The 10,612-nt window shown below is 35.6% G+C and overlaps 2 protein-coding genes across 4 annotated transcripts; both read left to right on the forward strand.

Moving 5' to 3' along the window:
* The first annotated feature begins 65 nt into the window (after positions 1-65).
* LOC121423759 (armadillo repeat-containing protein 7-like) lies at positions 66-7,518 on the forward strand. Of its 3 annotated transcripts, XM_041619242.1 has the most exons (7): positions 70-515; positions 3,483-3,581; positions 4,842-4,910; positions 5,478-5,544; positions 5,972-6,042; positions 6,793-6,884; positions 7,079-7,518. In XM_041619242.1, exons 1-7 carry the CDS (start codon positions 356-358, stop codon positions 7,184-7,186), a joined length of 666 nt encoding a protein of 221 aa, XP_041475176.1. In that variant the 5' UTR covers positions 70-355; the 3' UTR covers positions 7,187-7,518. The 3 variants fall into 3 exon arrangements, with proteins under 3 accessions (XP_041475177.1, XP_041475178.1, XP_041475176.1); XM_041619243.1 differs by lacking the exon at positions 3,483-3,581 and having other exon boundaries at positions 66-515; XM_041619244.1 differs by lacking the exon at positions 6,793-6,884 and having other exon boundaries at positions 67-515.
* LOC121423760 (40S ribosomal protein S13-like) lies at positions 3,822-4,402 on the forward strand. The gene is given in 2 exon segments (XM_041619245.1): positions 3,822-4,244; positions 4,247-4,402. Coding segments are annotated over 2 exon segments (456 nt in total). The 5' UTR covers positions 3,822-3,860; the 3' UTR covers positions 4,319-4,402.
* Positions 7,519-10,612: the final 3,094 nt, after the last annotated feature.

Raw genomic sequence — 10,612 nt, forward strand, 5'->3', positions numbered from 1 at the left:
AAATACTGCTTTCTCTTTAGTATTGTTTGTATGTATAAATAAAGCGCGCGCGTTGGGAGCAAGCACGTGTATTTGTTGATAAACAACATCGTTAGCGCGCTAGCTAGCTAGGGCCTAGGCAGGCCCTTTGGCTAGGCCTACTATACAGCTAGCTAATAGCCGCGATAGCCGATTACGAGTGATGACTTCAAACACTGTTATTAGTATTACTGTTTGTGTGACTTAAAACTGAGATCGTATAACCCATTGAAAGAACCTTTACTCTATGATATCTGGAAGACTCCCTCCCTAATCCTAAAAGATTTCCGGCTGATCGAGAGAAATTTTGTTCGACGTACGGACGACGTACGTTTAAATGAGAGGCACGTGGCCGGGGCCGTTGCCCTGGCCTGATTTCCTGAATATGTTTCAGTCAAGGGATCGACTAGAAGCTCGAACACCACTTCAACATGGAATTGGGAGATTACAACATCTACAAAACTTGATGATAGAGTTTCAACAGACTGAGGACGATGGTAGGTAAACTGGTGTTAACCTATACTCCCCAGCAAGTTTAAAAAATCGAAAGTGAAAAAGAACTGGCTTTAACTTTAAACGATTTTAAACTTACCTTACCTTACCTTGTACGGAATACCTTACCGCAAATACTGGATTCTGGAACTGGAAGAATGCTGAATTAGCAGTCGAGCTTCCAGGTCTATCTTCTAATTTTGTCATCTTCCTTCATTGGCCTTTATGCTTTTCACATTGCATTTCCTTAACCATGCAACTATCCTTAACCACTATCTTTTTTTATTCACAGTGATCATGGTGTGGGGGGGGGGGGGCACAAGTCTACATGTAGGTCATATGACCAAGGTCAAAGTCATTTAGGGTCAATGAGCTTTGGCCAAATGGGGGTATATGTTGAATTACCATCATAACTGAAAGTTTATTGATCTAGTTCATAAAACTTGGACATAATATAAGAATATATATATATATACATACATACATACACATACATACAAACATAAGAGGAATCAAGTATCACTGAACATCCTGTATGAGTTGCAGGTCACATGATCAAGGTCAAAGGTCATGTAAGGTCAATGAACTTTGGCCATTTTAGAGGTAATTATTAGATTGCTGTCATAACTTACAAAGTTTATAGATATCGTGTATAAAATGTGGATAGTAATCAAGTATTACTGAATATCCTGCTTGAGTTTTACATCAAATGACTAAGGTCAAAGGTCATTTAGGGTCAATGAAATTTGGCCAAATTGGGGGTATCTGTATAATTACCATCATAACTTTTAAAGTTTATGGATCCGACTTATGAAACTTGGACATAATAGTAATCAATTAAGTATCACTGAACATCCTGTGCAAGTCTCAGGTCATATGAACAAGGTCAAAGGTCATTTAGGGTCAATGAACTTTGGCCAAATTGGGGGTATCTGTATAATTACCATCATAACTTTGATAGTTTATTGATCTGACTCATGAAACTTGGACATAATCAAGTAATCACTGAATGTCCTGTGCACATTTCAGGTCACATATGACCAAGGTCAAAGGTCAATGAACTTTGGGCATAATGGGGTATCTGTTGAAGGCATTATCGTGATATTGGGAACCACCGTTCACTTCATACAGCAGTGCTTTATTCAGTCACACGCACGGTTCCCCATTTCCACCTCCATTCACTTCGTACACAAGTGCGCATACACAAATCTACGAGTGGTTCCCAAAAACACGACTTGGCCCTGTTGAATTACCATCATAACTTCAAAAGTTTGTGTATCTGATTCATGATCAAGGTCAAAGGTCATGTTAGGTCAATGAACTTTGGCCATTTTAGAGGTAACTACTAGATTGCCGTCATAACTTTCAAAGTTTATATAGATATAGTGGGTCGCATGTCATAAGGTGGTCCAATTTCGCGAACAGGGTAAAAATGGTCAAAAATTTTATTTTTTGATATGTTATAGCTATTACCATTCTCTAAATAACGAAAAAGTTTTAAGTCTCGAATACCTTTATTTTTCCTTAAAATGACTAATTAACAGCTAATTATTACATAGACGTCAATGTAAATGTGAATTTTGAAATGTGTTTTTCTCAAATTGGACCTGCTGCACATAAAATGGTGTCAAAAGTTAATGCAACATTGGATCACCCTAGTATTTTGCAGTTATAATCTTGAAACTTCAATAATTAAATCTGTACCCAAAATCGAATAATTATTATTATTGTATGAATATTAATTATACTAATTAATTACCAGTATTTAATTTCACATTTTTGCCCCCAAAATACCTGTCACTGTATTTATATGCTTGGCAAAATGACAATATCATGGGTAGAAATGTTTGTTGCAATGATACACAACATTTGTACTAAAAATTAAGATTACAAGTTAGATAATTAACCAAATCTCTCCGGTTTACTAATTGATTAAGTTGCAGATCAGAGCTGACATACACATGCATTCCATTGCTGCATATTTTCAAAATTGTCAAATTTTTATGACATTTAGTTCTTCCCTGCTTTAAAACACCCAGAAATATGATGATAACAGTCATATTACACATTATAGAAAGTTGTTAATTAGGTTTAATTAATATTTTATCATTTACCGCATCCACCGGCTCCGCATCCACCGGCTCCGCCACCCCTGTTACTTCAAACTTAATGTCCTATAGATTTTGTTCCTGATATTGTATTGATCTAATTCATAGTAATATATTTAGCCTATAGTTCTAGCTTCAAAATGAGATATTACTCAATAAATTTGGTCAAGATGCTGTGATGTAGCAACAATTTATCCATGGCACCGTGTGGAAAATTGTTCATACGCCACCCTTTTTGCATACCCAACTTATGAAATGCGACCAGTGTATAAAATGTGGATATGTATAGTAATCAAGTATCGCTGACAAGCTTTAGGTCACATGATCAAGGTCAAATGTCAATGAATGTAGTATTGTATTATTATATGAATGGTGTTTTTTGTTAATAATTGACATGATGCAGGCGAGACAGCCAGAGGCATTCCACTGTTTTAAGTTTGTGTGTGATTGTGCTGGGAGTGTAGATTGCAAAATAAACCCTGTTAAAAGTCTGAACAAGTTTACATTTTATTGTGCCCTCCCACAGCACCGGCCATACAAAAAAAGTGAGTTATTGATAAAATTTGTTGAACATTGTGGTCAGGTCTTTGCTTATTTTCTCCTGATAAGTACTGCATGTATGCCGACCAGTTTTGACTTTGAATGTTAATATTTTTAAAAAGCACAATTAAAAAAGAAATTTGAATGAATATAATTTATAGCTCTCTGAAAAACTTTGTTTTGGGATATATCAAAGCTTTCATTTTTTTTTTTGCAGCCAGTGCCTCAACTCCGAAGCCTTTTTTTGGTGGACACAGATCCTGAGACTTATCGTTTGAATCATCCCCTTCTTTGATGTTCCTTTTCATTTCCTTATAATCTTAGGTTGCCGAGAACAGGTGCTGGCTAATTTGGCTAACTTTGCCTATGATCCAATAAATTATGAGTATCTGAGACAACTAAATGCAGTTGATTTATTCCTAGGTAGGTATTCAATTTTTTTAAACACTCATTCCTTAATAAAGCTTATCATATTTCCTACTGTAATTCTGATTGTGGTTGCATTTGTGGTCATATGTTTAATTAAAGCCTTACCTGTTACTCTCTGCAGAACATTATTCATTGTATATAACATAGATGGGGGCGTCGTGGTCTAGTGGTTATGACCCTCGTCTTTCAATCAGAGGGATGTGGGTTGAATCCCATCCAGGTGTGTTTTCCTTCAACAAGAAATTTACCCACGCTTTTCGCCAAATCGCCATCATGGGTCGTATGCACGCTCCCAGAAAGGGTATCTCTGCCTCGGCACTTCCATACAGACGAAGTGTGCCAACATGGCTGAAACTGTCATCAGATGATGTGAAGGAGCACATCCAAAAGATGGCCAAGAAGGGTCTCACTCCATCACAGATCGGTGTGATGCTTCGTGACTCCTACGGAGTAGCTCAGGTACGCTTCGTCACCGGTAACAAGATCCTCAGAATCCTGAAGGCCAAGGGTCTTGCTCCATCCCTCCCAGAGGACCTCTTCTCCCTGATCAATAAGGCTGTCGCTGTACGCAAACATCTCGAGAGGAACCGCAAGGACAAAGACTCCAAGTTCCGTCTTATCCTGATCGAGAGCAGGATCCACAGATTGGCCCGATACACTACAAGACCAAGCGTATCCTTCCTCCAAACTGGAAATATGAATCATCAAAAGCCTCAGCCCTCTTGGCTTAAGGAGTTGACCTTGTGTTGACCTTGAGTGTAGGAGCTAAGAGTATGTACATGTACAGGTAGTAATAAAACCAGACCAAGATCAAACAGTTAAAAAAAAAAAAATTTACCCACATTATGCTGCACTCGACCCAGGTGAGGTGAATGGGTACCCGGTAGGATTTATTCCTTGAAATGCTTTAGCGCCTATATATGGCGGCTGAGCTATAGCCGGGGTAATTATATGATACCAAGTATCAAGCGCAGTAGAGTATATGCAATTATAGTAGCTGGCTAGTTGTGCTACATAAATGGACCATGTTATTGTTATTATTTATCAAACTTGCATGGGACAGGTGAAGTCCATTTTGAGAGTGGAAGGAAAGGATTTTTAAAGAAAATACCTTGTCATACTGATTAAATTATGCTAGTATTACTATGCATGATAATTTTTCAACATTCAGACTTGATTATTGTAGTTGCAATATTTTCTTGTTTTAGTTTTCTGATTAATTATTTCCATTTTCCCTTTTTCTATTTTATACAGATACCTTAACTGAGCCATCAGAACGGCTTGTTGAGTTTGGTATTGGCGGACTTTGCAACCTTGTACTAGGTAACTAGCAAACTCATTTACTTTACAAATATATCTATTAACATGCCATGCTGATATTCAAATCTGACTTCTATGAGGTTCTTTTTTAGAATAATTCCTGGAATTGAAAAAAATCGATGATTTTAAAACATTACAAAATTCTTACTAAAAAATACCTGTAGGTCCTTATGCCTGTATTTTTTTCTTGCTCGCTCCACTTTCTCACAAAATTAGAGACAGAATTCAAAGTTAGAAGCAATTATTTATCTCTGTACTGTAACAACTCATAAGAAAATATCAATGCATTATTGGCCATTTGAATAATGTCAGGATATTTCAGGAAATTCCTGGAATTGTTTGTTGTTCAATTCAGTATAATTTATTTTGATTAAAGCACTGCTTACAAATAGCACTTGACAAATTGGATTAATATAGCAACATGCATTGATGCTACATGTACCCCTTCTTTACAATTCACATTTCCACCCTAATGCCCCGACCCCCCCCCCCCCCCCCCCCCCCACCCCTTCAACAGTCATCATCACTCTGTATACTACCTTGTTTTATTATTTGTGATATTTTTCCAAGATAAGGAGAATAAGGCCCATATTCTAGCAAATGACGGTGTTTCTCTGGTAAAAGATTGTTTATCAAGGTAAGATGCTTTAGTATGACCCAAGAATCTACTTTATAAATTGTTGCATGAAACTTACACCTATCAACTACCATAATATAGAAGTTGTTATAATTGAACCCATAGAGGGGCATAGCTTTTATCATGGAGGTACTACCTCCATGCTTTTATATATTCAAGATTAATCTGCCTTTATTCCTCATACTTGTACGGGCAACAACTGCTGATTATTTTATATTCATATACTTTGGAAAAAAATCATCAGAATTTATAGTTGTAGCAAGTTTTAGGAAAAATTGCCCGTTTTCATTCATATGATGTAATTTTGTCATGTTTTGCTTCAATATCCTATTAAGAGAAATGCACAGATTTTTTAAACTTGCAGGAATAGGTGACTGAGGTTTCATAAGCTTTAACTGCACCAGTCTTTCTTTTCTTACACATTTAGTCCGAATGAAGAGATTGTTTTGTCAGCCATCACGACCCTAATGTACCTCATGACACCAGCTTCTAAACAAGGTAATTTTCATCAAAGGGCCCCGTAACAAAAAGGTTAGCGAGTAATCACGAATTTGAAAAAAACAATTCTGATTGGATCCTTGTCAATCTACTGAACAAAATGCACATGCAACAAAGATCTTGATACGCCATTTCATTTAGCGACTATTTGCTAATCTTTGTGTTATGGAGCCAACATATATCTATTTAAGTAACTTATAGAGGTCCTATGGCCGATCAGCTGTTGTGTGTTGATTTTAAAAAAAGATTAAAATATATATAAGGTGCGGGCATTGTTCACTCAATCAGGTGTGGGAGGGAAGGCCTGTGGGCTATGGCCATTAAGTTGACCTATTCCCTACCAGGCTACCTTGTTGGCTGAGAGAGGGTCTAAAACTATTTGTATTTCTGTATTATTTCTCACTCTTGCATTGCACATGCTGTCTTCTTTTTGATTAAGTGCCAAATAAAATAATAATTTTGTGCTTGTGTTTTGGTGGAAAGACATTGTAGATATAGATATTTATGTGTTAATGTAAGCATTACACTGGTCATAAAATAAAACTTTCTGAACTTCAGGGGGCACTTCCTCCTTACACCCCTGCCATACTTTGCCCAAAGGGGCCCATTTTCAAAATTCAAATGTTGGCAGGTCTGTGATTTGATAGTTTTGTATTTCATTTTGAAAGAATAAGTGATCATACAGCCTCTTGTGAATGTTATAGCGTCATATTTACTCTCTTTGTTTTTAAACATGCATCTATCTTGTAGAGATCACAGCCCCATCCATTGTTGAATGTATGCAGAGGTTTGCAGGGTCCAGCAGCAAGAGATTGAGTAACCTAGCCAATGTCTTTCTCCAGGTGAGAATTCTAACTTCTCTCACCAGCGATTGTATATGGTTGAGATAGCATAGTACTTTCATGTTATAGAATATACATTTATTACCAAATGTAGCTTTGATTTTACATTAATTTGTTAACTTGATGAAATCATGATGAAGAGATATTCAAACATTAATTCATGGTGAATTTTCCCCTCTTATTTGTTATTTCAGGACTACTGTACTCCAGAGCAACGCCTAATGGCAGAGTCACCGTCGTTGACCACAGGTTCAGCAGTTGGGATACCTCTACCACCTGAACCCAAGCAGGAGACAAGATGAAAAGTTGTTGTCATCCACCACAGGTTGAATTGAAGGGATACCACTACTGCCTGAACCAAAGTAGGAGACAAGATGTCGAGAAGTCACCCTCATCAACCACAGGTTCATTTGTTGGGTACTACTACCACCTGAACACAAGCAAAAGCTATAAAGATGTCACTCATCTTGGTGACCCATCATCTCAAAAACTGTTGTATCTCCAGCTTCAGATGAAGATATTAAATACAATCAAGTGTCTGCTTTCAATATGTCATCTGTATGGTGTCTAGAATCAGTTTTCAATTCAAAGTTAATTTTGACGACAAGTATTTGGCTAGATGGGATTGCTTTAAGATCTTGGCAAAACATATTACATCCCCTTCAGGTCCATTCTCTATCACCAAGTTCAGCATTTTGAAGCTAGCTGAATACTCAGTTTATATTCACTTGGTCCACAAGCATTTGGTCTATTGATGATTGGTCTATACTATTAGTCTAATACACACTCAGTCCAATACCTGGTTGGTCTAATTTTCACTTTGTCTATTTACTATTTTGTACTTTGTCAATTTGTTCATGAAAAGTTCATCTAACGGTGATTTTAGACCCAGTGGCCCGTATTTTGAAGTCAGGTTTAAATTAGACCATGGTCTAACTCACTGCTAAAATTATGGGAAGCCAAAAGTGTCAAAATTCTTATTGAGCTGTATGTTTCTTATGTTTTTTGTGCTCTTTCCTGATTCATTGATGGTGAAGACAATCATCTATACTACCTAGACAATTATGAATGATTTGAGAGCCAAATGAGTTGAAATATGATATATATATCACTATCTACCGGTAGTGATTTATGTAACAATTTGCTGTCCATACTTAAACCACAACTTTAAACCTGAGTTTAAGTTAAACCCAACTTCAGAATACGGGCCAGTGGGTATTAGACCAAATGGGTGTAACAACTGGAAACTAGACAAAATGGTTAATGACTTGGGTTAGATGATTAGATGAAATGGTTAGTAAACAAACTGGGTGAAGATATAGTACTGCACATTAGGCCATGCTGATTTGACCTATTGGAAAATGAACGGAGCAGGTATATACAAGTCAGCAATTTACCATTTATTTTAGATACTGTGATGAACTAAAGGACAATCCATTTCCATAAATATGAATCCCTCAGCCCCAAGTCTTATCAACATTCTTCTCATATTGATTCTGTAATATATTTATACCCATTCATGCATTTTTGTTTTATGAAATAAAATCATTTTATTAAACACATTAATATAATTTCAGTTCTTTTTGTGTATATGTCAACTGGAGTTTATCAAAAAATATATTTATAGGTAAAGTCCTCCCCAAAAAAAGTTTATACTAAAATTTAACTAAAATTGGGTTTAAACTTAGAATATTTCTAACATTTAAACTTTTGCATAATATACTCACAGAACAATTATATGCATAACATGGGTGATAGTGAATGAGAAAGCAAATAATATCTTATTTCTTTTTTATTTATTATGAAATATAGAAATGAAACATTTGAACTGAAAGGACAAGTCCACACACCCCAACAAATACTTATAAAAAGAGAAAAATTCAACAAGCATAACACTGAAAATTTCATCAAAATCGGATGTAAAATAAGAAAGTTATGGCATTTTAAATTTATGCTTATTTTCAACGAAATAGTTATATGAACGAGCCAGTTACATCCAAATGAGAGAGTTGATAACATCACTCACTATTTCTTTTGTACTTTATTATATGAAATATTTTTATTTTCTCGTCATTGTCATGTGAAATGAGGTTTCATTCCTCCCTAAAAACGTGGAATTCCATTATTCTAACATTTTGTGCTTCAGGCAAAAAGGTCCTAATCGTCAAATTCGTAAAAATTGAAATATTGCATAATTTAAACAATAAAAAACAAAAGAAATAGTGAGTGAAATCATCGACTCTCTCATTTGGATTTAATTGGCTCGTTCATATAACTATTTTGTTGAAAATAAGCGAAAGTTTGAAATGTCATAACTTTCGTATTTTACATCCGATTTTGATGAAATTTTCAGCATAGTGCTTGTCTGATTTTGCTCTATTGATTCAAATCAACAATTTTCTGAGGTGGACTTGACCTTTAAGAAAGCTTTTAAAATCCCAATTGGTTACAATAATGGAAATTCCACATATTAAGAATTAAACCATATTGTAAGTTGAAATATTTCATATTTGGGATTATATAATAGAAAAGTGGGCAACCTATTGCAAATTAACTTAGTTTTAGTTCATTTGTATTGTGTGAAGTAAAGATTTTTCAAATATTTTTTTTAATTTATGCTCATTTTCTATGAAAAACAATTCTTTGTGGGGAGAGGTGTTTGGATGTTGCAAATACCAGTTGGAAGCTGGCAACTGCAAATGAATTGTATGCACAGTAAATCAATTTAGAGTTTCTGATGCGAGAAGCAGAGGAGAAATCGTTTGAAAATCAAAAGTATGGCCGAGTTGGTCAATGGAGCAATATCCTGCAAACAGGTGGATATTATAGTATGAAATACCCAATATTTAGTATTGGAGAAGTCGGGATCTGTATCTGGAAAGGAGTTCTCCCCCCACCCCTTAAAGTATCAAAATCAGTTACAAAATGACAGTTATGAAAGTTGCTTCAAAATGCAGGACATGTAATACAAATTTAAATCCATGTTTTGAACAAAAAATTTTACATCATTTGCTCCATTGTCTCTCGACTGAAGATGCTCATCTTGTCATTTTGTATTTTCAGAATTTACAAACATGCATGTTTTGTCAAATTCATTTTCATGATATATATTGAGCTAAGGAAATGAGCTGCACATTGAGAGAGCTTCAGATGACAGAAAATTCTTATTTGAATATTATTTTTCGTGTGCAAAACATGGAGAGTTACACTAATTCCGTCCACTGGTCTGTACACTATATAATATTCAGATCAGTAATCCTGTCACATTGGAAGCAAGATTGCCAATTTGAGGATTGCTGTAGAAAAGAAAATTGACCTTTCAGATTTTCAGAACTTTCTCATTTGGTAATTGATTTTGATGGAATTTTTAAAATTCCTATTAGCATTCCCTTTTTATTTTTTCAATATATTTCCCCATATGGGTTTATTTTCCTTTAATCACAGTAACAACTAATCAAACTAACAAAATTATTGGTGAAGGAAAATCAAGTCCTATCTGCAACCTACACTCTCATTAGTGGACTGTCATGAATGAAGTCATTCTCCAAGTAACTATAGTAAGAGTCGGTTACCTCTGCGAATCAGCCAGTTACCCCCGGGTGTTTGGGAAGGGGGGAGCACTTATTACAAGGTAGACACCATGCTCGTTCACAAGAACTCATTAAAAGGGTCGCTTTTCACTGATAGGCATTAGGCAATGCACACTTATGCTGTGAAAAAATTGCGGG

This window comes from Lytechinus variegatus, chromosome 11 (genome assembly GCF_018143015.1).
Source record: "Lytechinus variegatus isolate NC3 chromosome 11, Lvar_3.0, whole genome shotgun sequence".
Taxonomy (NCBI): domain Eukaryota; kingdom Metazoa; phylum Echinodermata; class Echinoidea; order Temnopleuroida; family Toxopneustidae; genus Lytechinus; species Lytechinus variegatus.